The 23439-nt window shown below is 36.7% G+C and overlaps 1 protein-coding gene across 5 annotated transcripts in view; it reads right to left on the bottom strand.

Moving 5' to 3' along the window:
- LOC138304753 (nicolin-1-like) overlaps nt 1-23341 on the bottom strand; it is a 28591-nt gene extending 5250 nt beyond the window's left edge. Inside the window, exons 1-7 of one of the 5 annotated variants that reach the window (XM_069245006.1) lie at nt 23112-23341; nt 21170-21202; nt 20086-20185; nt 17164-17264; nt 15876-15986; nt 15057-15131; nt 1022-1093 (exon numbers count right to left, since the gene is read on the bottom strand). In XM_069245006.1, the coding sequence (XP_069101107.1) occupies nt 1022-1093; nt 15057-15131; nt 15876-15986; nt 17164-17264; nt 20086-20185; nt 21170-21202; nt 23112-23243 (624 nt within the window). In that variant the 5' untranslated portion in view covers nt 23244-23341. The remainder of the gene's footprint in view (nt 1-1021; nt 1094-15056; nt 15132-15875; nt 15987-17163; nt 17265-20085; nt 20186-21169; nt 21203-23111) is intronic. The other 4 variants (XM_069245007.1, XM_069245009.1, XM_069245010.1 and 1 more) reach the window with 4 other exon arrangements.
- Between the last annotated feature and the right edge of the window lie 98 nt (nt 23342-23439).

The raw sequence follows: 23439 nt of genomic DNA, 5'->3' as shown, positions 1-23439 counted from the left end.
TACGAAACACCAACATGGAACCAGCACCACAGATAAAAGCCATAACATCTGTTGCCTATTAACCACTGTAACACATTAGTGGAAATGTTGAGTGGAACTGGAAGGATACAATTAAGTGCAGGTTATGGTCACATTTTAGGTATAGGAAAGTAAGTTTCTTCTATATTGCAATATTTCTATGGATATCTTCCATGCACAAAGTTTTTGTATCTTATCGACTATTAAAGCATCCTCAATACTACAGGGGTTCTGATCACTTGCGATGTCTACACCCCTGGATTATCTCATAGTAAAACTGGAGGCATCTCAGGGGAAAAAATCTGAACCAATCACAGGCCTGCAAAGATTTCCTTTGAAGACTACAGAGACATCGACCCCAACTTCAAAGCCACACAGTCAACTACAGTGTACTGTTACATGTATATGGCTCTTTTCATGTACATCAAAGGACTAAATTACCTGTTCAGTTCTGTTGCCTCCAGTTTTGCTATGAAATAGTCCAGGGTTGTAGATATTGTAAGTGATCAGAATCCCTGGAGTATCAAGGATACTATTAAAGACATTATACCAAAGGCTGTGAACAAATTTGTATGAAAACTTTTCTGCTAGTCCTTTGATAAATGATGATGCCAATATCTGAATTGAACAGAGTCGTTTTTTTACATCCTGTATAAGGTATTGTTTGCTACATCATTGTTTCATTACCTTTACTTTACATAAATTTATATATACATGTCTGTTGTCATTCACTCAAAAAATAAAATGACATTACTTAAGCAAGTCAGTATGCATTAACACCTTTATACAAGAGAAAATCTGTCTACAGGATGAAATGACTAATGTTTTCAATTCTATAAACTGAATAACAATACTGAAGAAACTTATGTATCAAACCCATACCATAGAATGCAAATATCTAAGTGTACTACATATTGAACAGCATTACATAAGCGTTCCTATTAACTGTTATTTGATTTGAACCTGCCACTACAATGATGAAGGGTAGAAGGTTCCACCTTACCGGCACATTTCCCCCATTTTGTAGGGGGGCTACATCTGTTTCCTCGTCATAGCTTACAGAACTATCAAAATGCTGGACAAACACAAATATGTATCAGTGTCAGTGAAGTAGTCATCCTATAGTGGTTCAATGTTCCTGGGGACCTAATCAAAGTTTACAATAGTACAGAAACAGCAAGTTCCAGTAGGTCTGTATCACACACCTGGAACTATCAGTCGATTCTAGTGATTCAGCACTTTATAACACTGATTCCATGGACTTATTGGGCTGCTTTTTAGGCTAGTATTTTGAAGAACTTTTCTTATTGGGCTTCTCTTAGACTAGTTATTTTTACCCTAATGAGTTCTCACTTTGACTAACCTATGCTTCTCTTATTTATAATGAGAAATTCTGGTTAAAATCAACACTTTATGACATTAGTAGTGATTTAAAGAAAACAATGAAAATCAATCAACTCTTTGTATCATGATATTAGCATCAGCTGTTTGGCAAGATGAAACAGAAATGTTCAATGATATTTTTTATCGTACATGCACATAAAAACAATAATTACGAACTCTTGAATGAATGCGGTAAGTGTGAATTTGGTAGGCCCCAAAAGATGAAGGTTCAATCTATAAATCATGCATAATAACATGAAAATCATTCGTTTGAGGATAGGGAAACATTTCTGTTAAAAATCTGAGCTAAGTCTAAAAACATGTCTGTTGAACCTGTTCTAAGATTAGTTATAATGGATTTCTAAAAATATCTACTGTAGTCTGTTCATGGTATGACCATTGTTTATTTGTACCTAATATTTTTAAACATAAGTTCCTCTATCTACATGAACTAGTATATGGCTACATTCTTAATACAAACTAAACCATAGCTACAAATTAACAATAAACTGACCTGACAGGACAGACATGGATAATACTACGTCAAGCTCCCCTCATTTCAAGACAAGACAATATAAAACTGTAACAATCTTTTATTACATTTAGTAAACTTTCACAGCAAGCAGTGTTTCTATAACTGGACATCACATTCAGCTCTGATAAAAACAGTCTACTGGTGTAAGTATTTGGAATATCTATAGATCAGTGTATAGTCTGGGTATATCTATAGATCAGTGTATAGTCTGGGTATATCTATAGATCAGTGTATAGTCTGGGTATATCTATAGATCAGTGTATAGTCTACTATATCTATAGATCAGTGATATAGTCTGGGTATATCTATAGATCAGTGTATAGTCTGGGTATATCTATAGATCAGTGTATAGTCTACTGATGTAAGTATTGGGTATATCTATAGATCAGTGTATAGTCTGGGTATATCTATAGATCAGTGTATAGTCTGGGTATATCTATAGATCAGTGTATAGTCTGGGTATATCTATAGATCAGTGTATAGTCTACTGATGTAAGTATTGGGTATATCTATAGATCAGTGTATAGTCTGGGTATATCTATAGATCAGTGTATAGTCTGGGTATATCTATAGATCAGTGTATAGTCTGGGTATATCTATAGATCAGTGTATAGTCTGGGTATATCTATAGATCAGTGTATAGTCTGGGTATATCTATAGATCAGTGTATAGTCTACTGGTGTAAGTATTTGGTATATCTATAGATCAGTGTATAGTCTGGGTATATCTATAGATCAGTGTATAGTCTGGGTATATCTATAGATCAGTGTATAGTCTACTGATGTTAAGTATTGGGTATATCTATAGATCAGTGTATAGTTTGGGTATATCTATAGATCAGTGTATAGTCTGGGTACATCTATTGATCAGTGTATAGTTTGGGTATATCTATAGATCAGTGTATAGTCTACTGATGTAAGTATTGGGTATATCTATAGATCAGTGTATAGTCTACTGATGTAAGTATTGGGTATATCTATAGATCAGTGTATAGTCTGGGTATATCTATAGATCAGTGTATAGTCTGGGTATATCTATAGATCAGTGTATAGTCTACTGATGTAAGTATTGGGTATATCTATAGATCAGTGTATAGTCTACTGATGTAAGTATTGGGTGTATCTATAGACCAGTGTATAGTCTACTGATGTAAGTATTGGGTGTATCTATAGATCAGTGTATAGTCTACTGATGTAAGTATTGGGTATATCTATAGATCAGTGTATAGTCTACTGATGTAAGTATTTGGTATATCTATAGATCAGGTATAGTCTGGGTATATCTATAGATCAGTGTATAGTCTGGGTATATCTATAGATCAGTGTATAGTCTACTGATGAAAGTATTGGGTATATCTATAGATCAGTGTATAGTCTACTGATGTAAGTATTGGGTATATCTATAGATCAGTGTATAGTCTACTGATGTAAGTATTGGGTATATCTATAGATCAGTGTATAGTCTACTGATGTAACTATGGGTATTGGGTATATCTATAGATCAGTGTATAGTCTACTGATGTAAGTATTGGGTATATCTATAGATCAGTGTATAGTCTGTGTAATAGTTTCTATAATCAGTGTATAGTTGGGTATATCTATAGATCAGTGTATAGTCTGGGTATATCTATAGAGATCAGTGTATAGTCTACTGATGTAAGTATTGGGTATATCTATAGATCAGTGTATAGTCTACTGATGTAAGTATTGGGTGTATCTATAGATCAGTGTATAGTCTGGGTATATCTATAGATCAGTGTATAGTTTGGGTATATCTATAGATCAGTGTATAGTCTGGGTATATCTATAGATCAGTGTATAGTTTGGGTATATCTATAGATCAGTGTATAGTCTACTGATGTAAGTATTGGGTATATCTATAGATCAGTGTATAGTGTACTGATGTAAGTATTTGGGTATATCTATAGATCAGTGTATAGTCTGGGTATATCTATAGATCAGTGTATAGTGTATAGTCTGGATATATCTATAGATCAGTGTATAGTCTGGGTATATCTATATATAGATCAGTGTATAGTCTGGGTATATCTATAGATCAGTGTATAGTCTGGGTATATCTATAGATCAGTGTATAGTTAAAGACAGTGTATGTCTGGTACTATTAGTGGTTATCTATAGATGTGTATAGTATGGGTATATCTATAGATCAGTGTATAGTCTACTTGATCGTGTATAGTCTGGTATATCTATAGATCAGTGTATAGTCTGGGTATATCTATAGATCAGTGTATAGTCTGGGTATATCTATAGATCAGTGTATAGTCTGGGTATATCTATAGATCAGTGTATAGTCTGGGTATATCTATAGATCAGTGTATAGTCTACTGATGTAAGTATTGGGTATATCTATAGATCAGTGTATAGTCTGGGTATATCTATAGATCAGTGTATAGTCTACTGATGTAAGTATTGGGTGTATCTATAGATCAGTGTATAGTCTGGGTATATCTATAGATCAGTGTATAGTCTGGGTATATCTATAGTGTGTATAGATCAGTGTATAGTCTGGGTATATCTATAGATCAGTGTATAGTCTGGGTATATCTATAGATCAGTGTATAGTCTGGGTATATCTATAGATCAGTGTATAGTCTGGGGTATATCTATAGATCAGTGTATAGTCTGGGTATATCTATAGATCAGTGTATAGTCTGGGTATATCTATAGATCAGTGTATAGTTGGTATATCTTAGATCAGTGTATAGTATTCTGATGTAAGTATTGGGTATATCTATAGATCAGTGTATAGTCTGTGTATATCTATAGATCAGTGTATAGTCTGTGTATATCTATAGATCAGTGTATAGTTTGGGTATATCTATAGATCAGTGTATAGTCTACTGATGTAACTATTGGGTATATCTATAGATCAGTGTATAGTGTACTGATGTAACTATTGGGTATATCTATAGATCAGTGTATAGTCTACTGATGTAAGTATTGGGTATATCTATAGATCAGTGTATAGTCTGGGTATATCTATAGATCAGTGTATAGTCTTGGTATATCTATAGATCAGTGTATAGTCTACTGATGTAACTATTGGGTATATCTATAGATCAGTGTATAGTGTACTGATGTAAGTATTTGGTATATCTATAGATCAGTGTATAGTCTGGGTATATCTATAGATCAGTGTATAGTCTGGATATATCTATAGATCAGTGTATAGTTTGGGTATATCTATAGATCAGTGTATAGTCTACTGATGTAAGTATTGGGTGTATCTATAGACCAGTGTATAGTCTACTGATGTAAGTATTGGGTATATCTATAGATCAGTGTATAGTCTGGGTATATCTATAGATCAGTGTATAGTCTGGGTATATCTATAGATCAGTGTATAGTCTGGGTATATCTATAGATCAGTGTATAGTCTGGGTATATCTATAGATCAGTGTATAGTCTACTGATGTATGTATTGGGTGTATCTATAGATCAGTGTATAGTCTGGGTATATCTATAGATCAGTGTATAGTCTGTGTATATCTATAGATCAGTGTATAGTCTGTGTATATCTATAGATCAGTGTATAGTTTGGGTATATCTATAGATCAGTGTAAAGTCTACTGATGTAAGTATTGGGTATATCTATAGATCAGTGTATAGTTTGGGTATATCTATAGATCAGTGTATAGTCTGGGTATATCTATAGATCAGTGTATAGTCTGGGTATATCTATAGATCAGTGTATAGTCTGGGTATATCTATAGATCAGTGTATAGTCTGGGTATATCTATAGATCAGTGTATAGTCTACTGATGTAAGTATTGGGTATATCTATAGATCAGTGTATAGTCTGGGTATATCTATAGATCAGTGTATAGTCTGGGTATATCTATAGATCAGTGTATAGTTTGGGTATATCTATAGATCAGTGTATAGTCTACTGATGTAAGTATTGGGTATATCTATAGATCAGTGTATAGTCTGGGTATATCTATAGATCAGTGTATAGTCTGGGTATATCTATAGATCAGTGTATAGTCTACTGATGTAAGTATTGGGTATATCTATAGATCAGTGTATAGTCTGGGTATATCTATAGATCAGTGTATAGTCTGGGTATATCTATAGATCAGTGTATAGTCTGGGTATATCTATAGATCAGTGTATAGTTTGGGTATATCTATAGATCAGTGTATAGTCTACTGATGTAACTAGTGGGTATATCTATAGATCAGTGTATAGTCTACTGATGTAAGTATTGGGTATATCTATAGATCAGTGTATAGTCTACTGATGTAACTAGTGGGTATATCTATAGACCAGTGTATAGTCTGGGTATATCTATAGATCAGTGTATAGTCTACTGATATAAGTATTGGGTATATCTACAGACCAGTGTATAGTCTGGGTATATCTATAGATCAGTGTATAGTCTACTGATGTAACTAGTAGGTTTATCTATAGATCAGTGTATAGTCTGGGTATATCTATAGATCAGTGTATAGTCTACTGATGTAAGTATTGGGTATATCTATAGATCAGTGTATAGTCTGGGTATATCTATAGATCAGTGTATAGTCTACTGATGTAAGTATTGGGTATATCTATAGATCAGTGTATAGTCTGGGTATATCTATAGATCAGTGTATAGTCTGGGTATATCTATAGATCAGTGTATAGTCTGTGTATATCTATAGATCAGTGTATAGTTTGGGTATATCTATAGATCAGTGTATAGTCTACTGATGTAAGTATTGGGTGTATCTATAGATCAGTGTATAGTCTGGGTATATCTATAGATCAGTGTATAGTCTGGGTATATCTATAGATCAGTGTATAGTCTGGGTATATCTATAGATCAGTGTATAGTCTGGGTATATCTATAGATCAGTGTATAGTCTGGGTATATCTATAGATCAGTGTATAGTCTACTGATGTAAGTATTGGGTATATCTATAGATCAGTGTATAGTCTGTGTATATCTATAGATCAGTGTATAGTCTGTGTATATCTATAGATCAGTGTATAGTTTGGGTATATCTATAGATCAGTGTATAGTCTACTGATGTAACTATTGGGTATATCTATAGATCAGTGTATAGTGTACTGATGTAACTATTGGGTATATCTATAGATCAGTGTATAGTCTACTGATGTAAGTATTGGGTATATCTATAGATCAGTGTATAGTCTGGGTATATCTATAGATCAGTGTATAGTCTGGGTATATCTATAGATCAGTGTATACTTTCATTCATTCATGTCTTTATTCCTCCAAAATTTGAAGAGTTACAATGAACGTATTATATTATGGTGAACAGGAAAACAACAGAAACTTTAGGTAAATAAGGAGAACATTGGTACAGTGCAGAACAATCAAAATAATAAGTGATAACTATAAAATATGACAAAAAAAAACACCCACAAAAAAGGGAAAAAATACAGAGTGTAGGATGCATTGAGACATACTCTTACTAGTTAAACGTTAGCTGTGAAGCTTTTTCAGAATAAATGCAGCATTCTTTAGCAAATGACGCAAAGCATCGGTCCTCGTCAATAAAAATATCTTTCAATGTGGCTGGTGGACTGCCGAGGAGCATTGAGATCTGAACTTCCCTTGAGGAGTTGGTTAAAAAGGTGTAAACTTGTACTGGGTAGTCATTGACTATCTTCGTGAAAAAAACGTCACGGAGAGATAGCAATGCGCGACTACGACAGTCTAGCAAAGAATGTGCCACTGCATCGTATACATAATCATTGCACTGGGCACAAGAGAGTTCGCAATTTGGTGAAATGCACCATAGCTTAGCAACATTTTTAAACGTTCTATCAAGATATGGGTAACATTTAGATAAGAACCATATCGGCGAAGGACGCATATCACACTGGAGGTTTTTAAACCTCTCAAACTCTTCACAGACAGTGAGGCGTTCACTCCACTGTGAGGTGTACTCGCCAAGAAGGACAGCCTTAATGAGATGTTTCCAATAATGCTTCACTGGGAAAATCCCATCTTGCAAGAATTGGTACAAGAAGTCTTGCAATTCATATTTGTGAAAAATGTTCCAAATGTCGACAGCAAAACCATTTTCGCTACAGTAGGTACCAAAATATACATGAAAGAGACGTAGTATGAAGAGCCTCTTCGCAGTAAAGCGTATATCTGCTCTGCATAATGCAGAAAAGAACCGAAGTTTCGAAAGTTCAACATTTAACCGTATGGATGTTAACCCAAGCATACTTAGGACAATATCTGATCTGGTGCGCCTTGGAAAACCTTGAATAAGCTTAGCACACAAATGGTGAACTGTTTCAAGGCGGTTCCATTCAGTTTCAGATAGTGAGAACCAGAGTTCACATCCAAAAAGGCTACCTGGCATAACTACCGTCTTGTACAACTTAGCAGCGGTCAATGGATTAATTCCAATACCAAATAAATTACAGTTTAACAAAGCAAAACATTGACTACGAAGCTTGTTAACTGTCTCATTGACGTCTGGACAACCTGGTTTGAATTTATTTAGAAATATACCGACATGCTTGGTATTTATAGATTCTGAGACTGTATCATTGCCGAGTTTCCACAGCCGTTTTGCTTTCGAAAATGAACTTTTGCTTTCGTTAAAAACAATCACAGAAGACTTAGATGCATTGTAACTAAATCTCCATTTACAACTGTAATTGTAACAGATATCCATAAGACAGTCCAAACCACGTTTACAAAAAGACAGAAGGGTAATATCATCAGCTTGCGTTGGACAAGTTACATTTATATCTTGTATGATAAGAGAGTACTGAGATGAACATAAATCATTAAGTAGGTCATTAATGAAAACTGTGTACAGCCACGGAGAAATAATACTTCCCTGGCGTGTACCTTGGTGTATCTTGAACCAATTTGAAACCAAACCTTGGTGCAATACAGCACTATACATGTTCGAATATAGAGAAACAATAATATTGATATACTTTGATTTAAAACCTAAGTTTTGAAGTTTGTAAAAAAGACCATTGTGCCAAACACAATCAAACGCTTTAGCAGCATCGAGAAAACATGTAAAAAGTTTGCTGTTATTTTCTTTTGCAAATGTAATAGATTCATTAACCAGAAATGACGTCATTGTACTACTGACGTGCTTTTGAAAGCCATTCTGTAGAGGATTTGGAATAAACAAATTTGTTTCTTCAAGTCTACCAAGCAAAATTTTTTCAAAAACTTTCAAAATTACTGGTAAAAGAGATATGGCACGATAACTGTTAGGGTCAGTTTTTGGCTTGTTGTGACCTTTATACAGTATACAAATCAGCCCCTTTGTAAGTACAGGAGGGACATATTCTACTCTAACGAAAGCATTAAAAAGAGCATGAAGGCAGTTGTACAAGTTATCGTTGGCAAAAATCAAATGTTCGTACACAATGTTATCATATCCAGCTGTTTTACCACGTGGTAAACATCTACATACCCTTTTAACAACCTGCAGTGGAATTTCATCAAAATCTTGAGACTTTACCGAATGACTGGCTAAAGTATTGGTAACTGATTTATTGATTTCGGCTTCGAAATTTGAATCAAAATGATCACATGTTGACAGAGAGTAAATGTTTTCAAAATACTGACCCCAGCAGGTGGTTAAAAGAGCAGGGTCTCTTACGACTGACCCGTTAAAGTTCATTTCTGCACCGACAGCACCCGATGATGATTTACAGCGACGTTTAACCAAAGACCAAAATGAACTTTGACTAACGTCCGCACATTTTTCTATTTCGTTATTCAGGTCTATAACATGATCTTCTGAAATATGGCGATGTCTTTTTCTAAATAAACACTTTGCATTTTTGTAGAGTCTAAATGTAGCAGAGGAAGGATCGCGGGGTCGTCCTGCAGCTATCCATTCCTTACGCAGACGCCACATATTCCGATGGAGGTCCTTAAGGTGCTCGTTCCAATACGGTTTTAGGAACTTGCAGAATTTCCGTTTCACCAGAGATCTTTCAGACGTACTCTGTATACAGGTAACGAGTTCGTCAGTAAACTTATCAATGTCATCCTCACACGTAAGTTCTCGCGTGTTTGCTAATGTTGATTGCTCGATGGCTTCTTCTAAGCTTTCCCGATAAGCGGATACGTTCTCAGAAGTTCCAGTAGTAATCCACTTGTAAGAAAATCGCATCATCTTACTACAATGATGATCCATACGTTCCGGAAGAGGAATGCGTAGCTCACATAACAAAGGTCTGTGGTTTGAGACATCGAGGAATCCGTGTTCTAGTACAGCGCAATCACAAACAAGATCAACCTTAGACGAGTTGATGATGATATGATCTATAAGGGACGACGATCCATCATCCGACTGGACATACGAGAATAATGGGCCTCTACATACATCAGAGGTTGACAAAGCGCAAAGCTGATGCCGGTCCATGAGTCTCTGGAGCAACTGGCCACGATGATTTACATAATTAGGTACGCGTGGGCCACTCAACCGAGCATTAAAATCTCCCATAAGGATTACGGATCCATTAAGAGAAAAGTTTGTACATATATCATCGAGTTTCGCAATGTAATCCGTGAAGATATCTGCACCGTACCGAGATGTAGGAAGGTAAACTTGGATAAAATACCAAATATCAGTCCCTGTAACAAGTTTAACAATGGCGATCCTGTCATCGTCTGAATCAACAACGGATATCATATCACTGAATTTTCTGTGCCACATTATAGCAACACCACCTTTACGACAGCGTTGATCCGCAAGCGTATGGAGAGAAAAGTCTGAAATGACGACTGCCTCGTAATCTTTGTGAATGCTATAGAACAGATGCCTGTTCTCCTCATAGAGCCAGTGCTCAGATATTCCACAGATATCGATGTGCTCCCTGTTCAAAGCCTCGTGTAGATGAGATGCAGCCGACATAATACCGGTTACATTCCATGACATAAACCGGATGTTCAGCGACATGGCTAAAATGAGGCACAACAGGTAAACTATGTAAATAACCTTATACATTATCATTATTGTCAGATCGCGAGTTGTCATTGTAACCATAGAACTGATTATTTGAAATCCACTTGCGACACCGAATGCCTTTTGGCCAGAACCCAGACTCCTTTATCTTTGACATGTCGGCCGATATTACGTTGACACGAGCAGACATGGTAAATTTTCGTTTGCTTTTGAGCAGCCGAACAAATGTAACGCTCACATTACGAGACTCGAGGTATGTTCTAATATCATCTACGGAACATCTTTCCGACGACATACCGCTGAGAAAAAGGCGAGTCGTTTTCTTCCGAGTCACTGCCACAAACCCACTTGAATCGACACTGCTGACCTTGTCAAATGGTTGTTTTGCAGGAAGCGAGAATGACGATCCGGATTTAGCACCGTGATCTTTACAAACTATTCCACGTGATGCTTCAGCATCTACATTCTCGTGGATAGGCAGATGTGATTCGACAGGATGAATGTTTGCACAATTAGCACTAATGACCGAGCGCCGAGGAGCTAGCTTAGATGTATCATCGTGACGCGATGGGGTTCCACAATCGGGAATATCCTTCTGGGGTTCGATGTGATTAGCGATAGAAGGGATATCGCTACATGGGACAGAAGTATTGTCAGAGGTCACAGGTGGAACATTGACCATTGAAGAAGTTTGAGTATTAAGAATTACAAATTGTTCCATCTCAGATAACTGAGTGCTGAGTTCCTGCGCGAATGCTTTCACCGCTATATCTGTAGTTTCTTTGGTCTTGTTAGAGACAGCTTTAACATCAGACTCAACTTGTCGTATACGTGACTTCAGCGAAGAAACACTGTCAACTACCGAGGAAGTGTTGTGCTTAACATGACTAATGTCGTTTTCTAGCACTGCCATTTTCTCTTTAGTAGCCTTGATATCACCGTGGATTGCCAAAGAACTTCCAAAACTTTTATCATTCAAGCGTGATAACCCAAGACTGTTGTCCTCTAATGACTTGGAAATATCGGAAATCTCCTTAGTAACCGAATTCCTCGATTTCTCTAGATTTGTGACTTTAGAGGCGATGACACCAAGCTTTCCAGGAAAATCTTCAGATGAGGATATACTAAAGTGATCTGTGCCAAAGACATTGGCAATAGCATCACATGCCTTGCGAAGATCAGATTTAATGCTGGATATATCATGAGTCAAGCCCTTCTGAGTTTCTAAAATAGAATCAATTCTGGTGTTTGAAGTTTCTCTACACTCATGCAGCGATGTACGAAGACTAGCTAATTCAGCCTTTAACGAGTCGATGTCACTACGATTCACTGGGAGACACTCCTCGGTGTTATTCATAGTAACATTCAAAACAGAGATGTCAGGTTGACTAACGGACTGACGATTCATTTTCTGAGATGAGGAGAATACATCAGATAATTCGGATGCTGAGTCTCCATCGAGAAATTGTTGAAGAACATAGCAGTCTTTCGCATACTTCTCCTGGGCTTGTCCCTTGTTAGTAGTTTTGCGGGTGACCAGTTTAGACGACGATGGACATCCGTCAATATCCTTAGCACGGTCATAAAGAATGGCCCGATACCAGGAGATCTTGCTTTCAGAATTAGCCGCAATCTCTATTAACTTCGAGATGTATTCACTCTATAGATCAGTGTATAGTCTGGGTATATCTATAGATCAGTGTATAGTCTGGGTACATCTATAGATCAGTGTATAGTTTGGGTATATCTATAGATCAGTGTATAGTCTACTGATGTAACTATTGGGTATATCTATAGATCAGTGTATAGTCTACTGATGTAAGTATTGGGTATATCTATAGATCAGTGTATAGTGTACTGATGTAACTATTGGGTATATCTATAGATCAGTGTATAGTCTACTGATGTAAGTATTGGGTATATCTATAGATCAGTGTATAGTCTGGGTATATCTATAGATCAGTGTATAGTCTGGGTATATCTATAGATCAGTGTATAGTCTGGGTACATCTATAGATCAGTGTATAGTTTGGGTATATCTATAGATCAGTGTATAGTCTACTGATGTAACTAGTGGGTATATCTATAGATCAGTGTATAGTCTACTGATGTAAGTATTGGGTATATCTATAGATCAGTGTATAGTCTACTGATGTAACTAGTGGGTATATCTATAGACCAGTGTATAGTCTGGGTATATCTATAGATCAGTGTATAGTCTACTGATATAAGTATTGGGTATATCTACAGACCAGTGTATAGTCTGGGTATATCTATAGATCAGTGTATAGTCTACTGATGTAACTATTGGGTATATCTATAGATCAGTGTATAGTCTGGGTATATCTATAGATCAGTGTATAGTTTGGGTATATCTATAGATCAGTGTATAGTCTGGGTATATCTATAGATCAGTGTATAGTCTGGGTATATCTATAGATCAGTGTATAGTCTGGGTATATCTATAGATCAGTGTATAGTCTACTGATGTAAGTATTGGGTATATCTATAGATCAGTGTATAGTCTGGGTATATCTATAGATCAGTGTATAGTCTGGGTACATCTATAGATCAGTGTATAGTTTGGGTATATCTATAGATCAGTGTATAGTCTACTGATGTAACTAGTAGGTTTATCTATAGATCAGTGTATAGTCTACTGATGTAACTAGTAGGTTTATCTATAGATCAGTGTATAGTCTACTGATGTAACTAGTAGGTTTATCTATAGATCAGTGTATAGTCTGGGTATATCTATAGATCAGTGTATAGTCTGGGTATATCTATAGATCAGTGTATAGTCTGTGTATATCTATAGATCAGTGTATAGTGTACTGATGTAAGTATTGGGTATATCTATAGATCAGTGTATAGTGTGGGTATATCTATAGATCAGTGTATAGTTTGGGTATATCTATAGATCAGTGTATAGTCTACTGATGTAACTAGTAGGTTTATCTATAGATCAGTGTATAGTCTACTGATGTAACTAATAGGTTTATCTATAGATCAGTGTATAGTCTACTGATGTAACTAGTAGGTTTATCTATAGATCAGTGTATAGTCTACTGATGTAACTAGTAGGTTTATCTATAGATCAGTGTATAGTCTTCTGATGTAAGTATTGGGTATATCTATAGATTAGTGTATAGTCTACTGATGTAAGTATTGGGTATATCTATAGATCAGTGTATAGTCTAGTGATGTAACTAGTGGGTATATCTATAGATCAGTGTATAGTCTACTGATGTAACTAGTAGGTTTATCTATAGATCAGTGTATAGTCTACTGATGTAACTAGTGGGTATATCTATAGATCAGTGTATAGTCTGGGTATATCTATAGATCAGTGTATAGTGTACTGATGTAACTAGTGGGTATATCTATAGATCAGTGTATAGTCTACTGATGTAACTAGTAGGTTTATCTATAGATCAGTGTATAGTCTACTGATGTAACTAGTGGGTATATCTATAGATCAGTGTATAGTCTACTGATGTAACTAGTAGGTTTATCTATAGATCAGTGTATAGTCTGGGTATATCTATAGATCAGTGTATAGTCTACTGATGTAACTAGTAGGTATATCTATAGATCAGTGTATAGTCTGGGTATATCTATAGATCAGTGTATAGTGTACTGATGTAACTAGTAGGTTTATCTATAGATCAGTGTATAGTCTACTGATGTAACTAGTAGGTTTATCTATAGATCAGTGTATAGTCTACTGATGTAACTAGTAGGTTTATCTATAGATCAGTGTATAGTCTAGTGAAATTGTGTATCTGTATAATCTATGTGATACCTCTATAATAATACCTTAATAGGAGGATGCTGTGAGGTCATAAAGAAATATTTACATTACTTCTAGATCATACCAAATATACAAATTATGTATCAAAATGTCTTGTACATGTGCTGACAATTCTAATGCATTTTTCCTCAAAAATGTATGTTCTTACTGATATCACCCAAATCGATTTTTATGATAATATGATGTCCTTGATATTGGTGTCATTTTTAGTGTTTTAAACTTTAAATGATAGTTTCTGTATGAGCCCAGTGATATCATGATATACTGCTATTGATATTTATATATTGTGGATATTTCACATTGTCGAACAGTAAGTATTTATTACTGTCAACTCAACAGCATATCAGACACGTTATATAATACATGCTTACCTCAATTCTTTTCTTGCTGGAGCTGTTCGACGCTTCTTCTATGAGCCAGGCTGGCAGTGGCTGTGGTCGATTTGACTAAGGAAAGTATAATACATTTGATTTAAATCAAAAGATCACATTTCAACGCCATGTTGTAAACATGCATTTGTATCCTTGAGCACTCCTAATGGGCCATCCTCGATACTCCAGGGGTTATTATCACTGAAGTTGTGTCCACCCCAGTACTATCTCATAGTAAAAATGGAGGCAGTGTAGGTGACAAAAACTGGCCAATCACAGACTTGCAGAAACTTCCATAGGAGATTACAGAGAGAATGACACCCAAATTCAAAGCCACACAGTCAACCACAGTGTACTGTTGTTCGATTCCTTTCATGTACAGCAAAGGATATAATTACCTGTCTCTTCTGTTGCCATCAGTTTTGCTATGACATAATCCAGGGATGGATATAACAACAGTGATAGTAACCCCTGGAGTATCGAGAACGCTCATTGTCTGGAAATCCATTGTAATGTCATTTCTTGAAGTCAGTAAACAACTACGTAAAGCATCAGGATTTGTCACAAAATGGCAGCCACCACTGGATTTTTGCAACACATTTTGACATTGAAATTCCTGGAAAAGGTTGTTGTAGATATGTGATAAAAAGTGGCTTTGATTTGTATTCATTGAATTCATATGAGATTTTTTAAACAAGACTTAAACAAAGAAAAACTTCTTAGGCTGACATTATAAAATCTCAAATGAAATCAACCCTTAATATATACATTACCATACCTCGATGTTAATTTCCTGATCCTATTAGAGTGTTACTTTACCTCTGTTGTGCGATATAGTTTGATTTCTTCCAGTCGGAAATCCTTCCAAACAGGTGAAGGCTGCTGTAGAATTAGACGCATTCCGGTGAGTTGAGTCAAGTCAAATCCAAACTGTCAAAAACAAACGTTTAAAAATCACAAAATTAATTTATCATAAGCCTCCACATATAGACAAAGGCTCCCCCCCAAAAAAAACAAACAACAAAACAAAAAAAAAAAAAATTCTAAACTTGTATTATTGTATTATAAATCTAATATGAAGGAAAACTCATGACAGACCCTCTATTAATCTTTATTACGAAAAAAAAAGAAAACAACTCTCAGATAATACCACAAATCATCTGATAAACTTAATTTAAATAATGATTTTAATATTTGTTACAAGATAAAAAAAAAAAGAGCCATGTCCCTATGCCCTATGACACAGTCTGCATTGTCTTATATCAACTGTTGTGAAGGATGACTAAAAAAACTTTATAAAAAATACTCAAAATGGCGGACATAGTATATGATCACTGAAAAGTACAGTCGCATGTTACACATTTGAATACCAGCATGACTAATGGTAGACAACATTGATTAGTTAGTTAAAAAAATATTCTTGTTTCCGGTAAAACCCTTTAAAAATGAAGGGTCGGTCGGTAGGTAGGGATTTTTTTAAAATTTTTTTTTTTAATATTTTTTCTCTTCATCCCTGTTTCTTGCAGTGAAAAACTGAAATAAACTTTATTAAACCTTATATAAACCATGGATTTGATTCCCAGGGTATTATTGGTGTCTTAAATTTTCAGAATTTGTACCCATATTCCTGATTTTGTGCAAATTTAAAAACCAAAACAAAATAATATTGTTATTTGTTTGCTTGAGGGCAAAACTGATAATTTTTTTTTGGATTAGGCACTGATTTTATTTAGGGTCGGTGGGGTTTGTTTGTATGGCCTTAGACATAGTGATATAGTAGTACTAATGCCATCTCCAAGATGTACTGGCCGATCCACAGTAACCTGATTTGTCCTTTAAGACTCTTTCATATGTGGATATTAAGGAAAGCAATATTCTACCCAAGAGTCACAAAATGTAGTAATTTAAAACTTCAAGCTTGTATCATTTTGATAATTAAGTTTGAAGAAATATATGGAAATTGCTTGATATTTTTAATGCAAATCCAGTTGTTTTCTTTCTTTAGAGTAAAACCAGCATAGTTTATGAAAATAATGCAAGTGCATTGATACTCCCGAAGATAGGAGAGAAAAAGCATAAAAACTTCCCTATAATGGTGCAATCTTACATGTTTCTGTGATATACAGTAGTAATCCTGAGATCCCGCCTCACAATGTGGGTTGGGCATCAGACGCATTCTTCGCACACATGTCCGCCATTTTATCTCTGCTGTAAAGCACACCAGTACAATTAACATTTAGTATCAGGAACAACAATTGGTATAAAGTATAAGACATTATCTGGTGGACTTATGTCATACAAGTACTTTATTTTATAGTTCACCTGATGATGCTAAGTTCCAGTGCCGGTATATTTAGTTAGATTGTTATTTGACTATATGGTAAATTTCAAATATTTCAATGTTGTAATGTGCCAAGGCCTGAACCAACAGAATGGTCACCCATCCAAGAGCAGGTCGCCCTCAATGTTGTAATGTGCCGAGGCCTGAACCAACAGAATGGTCACCCATCCAAGAGCAGGTCGCCCTCAATGTTGTAATGTCCCGAGGCTGAGGCCTGAACCAACAGAATGGTCACCCATCCAAGAGCAGGTCGCCCTCAATGTTGTAATGTCCCGAGGCTGAGGCCTGAACCAACAGAATGGTCACCCATCCAAGAGCAGGTCGCCCTCAATGTTGTAATATCCCGAGGCTGAAGCCTGAACCAACAGAATGGTCACCCATCCAAGAGCAGGTCGCCCTCAATGTTGTAATGTGCCGAGGCCGGGACCTGAACCAACAGAATGGTCACCCATCCAAGAGCAGGTCGCCCTCAATGTTGTAATGTGCCAAGGCCGAGACCTGAACCAACAGAATGGTCACCCATCCAAGAGCAGGTCGCCCTCAATGTTGTAATGTCCCAAGGCTGAGGCCTGAACCAACAGAATGGTCACCCATCCAAGAGCAGGTCGCCCTCAATGTTGTAATGTCCCGAGGCCTGAACCAACAGAATGGTCACCCATCCAAGAGCAGGTCGCCCTCAATGTTGTAATGTCCCAAGGCTGAGGCCTGAACCAACAGAATGGTCACCCATCCAAGAGCAGGTCGCCCTCAATGTTGTAATGTGCCGAGGCCAAGGCCTGAACCAACAGAATGGTCACCCATCCAAGAGCAGGTCGCCCTCAATGTTGTAATGTGCCGAGGCCAAGGCCTGAACCAACAGAATGGTCACCCATCCAAGAGCAGGTCGCCCTCAATGTTGTAATGTGCCGAGGCCAAGGCCTGAACCAACAGAATGGTCACCCATCCAAGAGCAGGTCGCCCTCAATGTTGTAATGTCCCGAGGCTGAGGCCTGAACCAACAGAATGGTCACCCATCCAAGAGCAGGTCGCCCTCAATGTTGTAATGTGCCGAGGCCAAGGCCTGAACAAACAGAATGGTCACCCATCCAAAGCCAGGTCGCCCTCAATGTTGTAATGTGCCAAGGCCGAGGCCTGAACCAACAGAATGGTCACCCATCCAAGAGCAGGTCGCCCTCAATGTTGTAATGTCCCGAGGCCGAGGCCTAAACCAACAGAATGGTCACCCATCCAAGAGCAGGTCGCCCTCAATGTTGTCATGTCCCGAGGCTGAGGCCTGAACCAACAGAATGGTCACCCATCCAAGAGCAGGTCGCCCTCAATGTTGTAATGTGCCGAGGCCGAGACCTGAACCAACAGAATGGTCACCCATCCAAGAGCAGGTCGCCCTCAATGTTGTAATGTCCCGAGGCCTGAACCAACAGAATGGTCACCCATCCAAGAGCAGGTCGCCCTCAATGTTGTAATGTCCCGAGGCCTGAACCAACAGAATGGTCACCCATCCAAAAGCAGGTCGCCCTCAATGTTGTAATGTGCTGAGGCCGAGGCCTGAACCAACAGAATGGTCACCCATCCAAGAGCAGGTCGCCCTCAATGTTGTAATGTGCCGAGGCCAAGGCCTGAACCAACAGAATGGTCACCCATGCAAGAGCAGGTCGCCCTCAATGTTGTAATGTCCCAAGGCCGAGGCCTGAACCAACAGAATGGTCACCCATCCAAGAGCAGGTCGCCCTCAATGTTGTAATGTGCCGAGGCCAAGGCCTGAACCAACAGAATGGTCACCCATCCAAGAGCAGGTCGCCCTCAATGTTGTAATGTCCCGAGGCTGAGGCCTGAACCAACAGAATGGTCACCCATCCAAGAGCAGGTCGCCCTCAATGTTGTAATGTCCCGAGGCCTGAACCAACAGAATGGTCACCCATCCAAGAGCAGGTCGCCCTCAATGTTGTCATGTCCCGAGGCCGAGGCATGAACCAACAGAATGGTCACCCATCCAAGAGCAGGTCGCCCTCAATGTTGTAATGTCCCGAGGCCGAGGCCTGAACCAACAGAATGGTCACCCATCCAAGAGCAGGTCGCCCTCAATGTTGTAATGTCCCAAGGCCGAGGCCTGAACCAACAGAATGGTCACCCATCCAAGAGCAGGTCGCCCTCAATGTTGCTTAACTATGAAACATAGATGCTGACACTCATCCACATAGCCACAAAAGCATTTTACACTTATACAAATTATAAAATTACCTTATATAAAGACTACCTAGTGTTTGCCATGATACCACAGATTTACTACATAATTCCCAAACAGAAGTCCAGCTATTTAACCTAAGATACTACATGATTCCCAAACAGAAGTCCAGCAATTTAACCTAAGATACTACATGATTCCCAAACAGAAGTCCAGCAATTTAACCTAAGATACTACATGATTCCCAAACAGAAGTCCAGCTATTTAACCTAAGATACTACATGATTCCCAAACAGAAGTCCTGCTATTTATTAAGATAAGAATAGTGTTTAATATTAATCAATAGAAAACTAATAAATATCTTAGACACTTCTGGATTCCCAAAACCAATAACTTGTTTAGAATTTGCTCTGGGTATAGTTACTTTATACAAAGAGTCCAGATAATGATTATGTTAGGTTGTTAGGTTTAAGGTCTGGGTATGATAGATTATCATTGTTACTCACGAGTACCAGCGTCACTCCCTGGCTCCTGTGGTACAGGCTTCTGTTTGACACGCACAGACAGGTAAGCTACATAACTGTTCTTAAAGTGGATTTCTCCTACCTGATTCAAAAGGAATTCAAATTCAGTAAATCTGGTCTGATAGCTATTAAAATCAAATCCCACAGAATTATAATGATACAATATGATACAGTATAACTGCTGTACAAGGATCTATGCTGGTTACTATAATGTCATTCACACCAACTCAAGGTAAGGGCAGATAATTATGCAAGGGGATGCTTCATATTGGCTGGATAAAATCACATGATACACTAAATACTTGGTATTATACTTAAAATAATATATTATTTTCCTTTCATAGTTTTTAAATGAATTCAAACTAGTATACAATAGAGTAAAGCATGTACTGTATTTGACCCAATAAGAGTACAGGGCCCTTAAAAAGACAGGACGTTTAGTGGAACCAAATTTAGACCTTTTACAAATTCTTTGCAAAATAGTAAGCCATATTAAATCAATTTCAGATACAAATATAATTAAGAAATATTATGGTATTTTCAGTCTGCATTTAATATGATTTGAATATAAAACTTGAGGCCCCAAAAGGGGGGAGTTGATACTTTAAGGACATCAGGGATGCTTATTGGATCAAATATTATATGGTACGTAAAATTATACTTAAGCATTCACAATGACTTTACATATTGCACATTGGTACATGTATGTAAGCAAACATTTATCTACTAAACCTTTAAACACCCAGACTCACTGACTGACAGAAACTGTACAACAGATCAATTATTTCTACTATTTCTATAATTAGAAACATAAATTATATAATGATAAATACACAAAAAACCTAATACCATATAATACTTAACAAATAACGAAACATCATAAAAACTGTTAATTACCTGTATAAATAAATATTTATTTTTTACCATTATAATTTATATAACCCATGTCATTGCAAAATTAATTATGGAACTATTAATTATACAATAAAATATATAGTTATCAGTATACATATAATGACCACCACACATAAGGCTGAAACACCAAGGTAGGAAAGTCAAAAATTACCCTGTCACACATAGACAGATTAATGGTTGTATTCTGAAAAAAGAATAGTAAGATACTAATTATATATATATATTATATAAATATGATATCATCTTTTGCAGCAGATAAAATTGTTTGCATTTCCAGGTGATACTTAGAAAGGCATAAATCATATATAATTAGTGATATGTTGCTACAGGTCCATGTGTATTGTATTTTCTTAAAGTGAATAGCTGGGCAAAGAAAACCAGTCTAAATGCGTTCATTGGCCTTCCAAAAGTTCTCACATATTAATATGACGGCCAAGTTCTGCTTACATTTCCCAGTTCTGACCATTAAAGTAAAGGAAAGTTGAAAGCATTGAAAGCGAGGCTGCGTGTAAATGTAACCACGGACATAGTCAGCCGGGAGGACATTTTAGGATTCCTATAATTTAGATTAATTTCTTCGTACGCAGACAGATTTTGGCGAGAGATTTTATTTTTCTATTTCATAAGAAATTATACTGGATACATTCACACCATTTTTACCGACTTTAGCCATCCTTGCCCGACTGTTCACTTTAATTGTAAGGTAGATCATGGATTATAATATATACATTAATATAGATACTCAGCTTTCCCTGTTTCACCTTACAAACTATAACAGGCAAAATATGGTATCTCATTTAGAACATGAGCATTGAAAACATACATACACAATTCATCTATGTATTATTATCAAATATAAATATATTTTGTATATGATACTTTGATCATTTAAATTTAAAAACATACATTAAAGTATTTGAAACAACTACAGATAGATTTCATTAAGTTACTGTACTAGTAGTAATACTAAAAATCAACGACCTTGAATACATACTTACTATGTATCATTTAAAGACCATTGGAAGAAGACACACAGAAACTATGACCTTTGCAGGACAATGGGAACACGACTGGCTATGTAGTGCAACGTCATCTCCACTGGCAAACGCAACAAAATCCACCACAACTACACTCTCCATTTGACACACTTGAGCACAGTAAATACTTAGGCCTCAATGCAAAACAACCTCCAAACACATAAACAACATCAAATGCAAACAGAACACTAGGTTTCCTAAAACGAAACCTCACAATCAATTCACCACACATTAAAGAACACGCATATATAAAGCACTTGTTAGATACTTGAGTACTGCTCCTCTATCTGGGACCCACACAATACTGGCCAAATACAACAAATAGAAATGCAAGATATGTACAAAACTGATATCATAAAATCAGTATATGTTATACACACTCCAATGGCCACTACAAACACGCCGTCTACAATCACGACGATAGTTACTGTACTAGTAGTATACTAGGTTAAAAATTCTTTGGTTGTCACTTCCTATGCTTAAATTGGACTCTGTGAGTTGTATGTAGTCTGGTGATTTGAACCAGCAATAAAATGGCAATGTAATGTGAGCAAGGAGCTATGTGGCATACCGGGTATGCATCCCTGCTGTGAGTAGCCTGCTTTGACACACCATGAATGAGGACACACCTGACTGATCATAATGATTTACAGTACACATATAAGATGATTGTGAGTGTCCATGGCACTGTCCATTTACCTGTAAAGGGGTTTTAGCCGTCACGTTTGACTGGTTACAGTTTAAAATCTAAGTGAAATAGTTAATACTATGTGTATTTACACGAGTATATGTTACATGTAACATGGTTACAATAAAATGCAATGTCAAAGACACTACTATACTGTACTGTAGGCTAGATCATAATGTAAAAAAGTGAAGGTAAAGATTTCTGATTATTGTATACCACTGGTTAAAATCTTCTTCAGGTTGAAGCCAGACCGTCAATGTGGTGACCACTTGCGATATATTTATAAAACTGGACAGTGTGTTGTACAACTATGGTATTGAGAAATGTCATTAGATTTTTAACAGCAAAAACTAAAATGTTCATTTTACCTCTGGATTGGTGACATTTGGAAATGTAATGTCGATAATTTTGCAGCCAGAATGAAATTCATTTTTAGCGTCTGCGATATTAATGGGTACAGGATTCTTTATGGTACAGTGGATTGGTCTATCCGCCGCCATATATAAAAGTTTGAAGGCATACGTAGCCGTTCTCTGAAAAAATGTCCTTTCACTCACAGAGTAACTAGAGAAGCCATCCGCGTTGTGCGAATGCTTAATATCCCACATTCTATAAAGCACACCAGTGATCAAGATGTGAAAAGGATAATAAAATTTTCTTTTATAAAATTAAGTCAAAATTCAAAATAACGTATTC

Source organism: Argopecten irradians, chromosome 12, assembly GCF_041381155.1.
Source record: "Argopecten irradians isolate NY chromosome 12, Ai_NY, whole genome shotgun sequence".
Lineage (NCBI taxonomy): Eukaryota > Metazoa > Mollusca > Bivalvia > Pectinida > Pectinidae > Argopecten > Argopecten irradians.
Note: the sequence above shows the minus strand (reverse complement) of the source record. Positions and strands in the feature narration are given on the sequence as shown.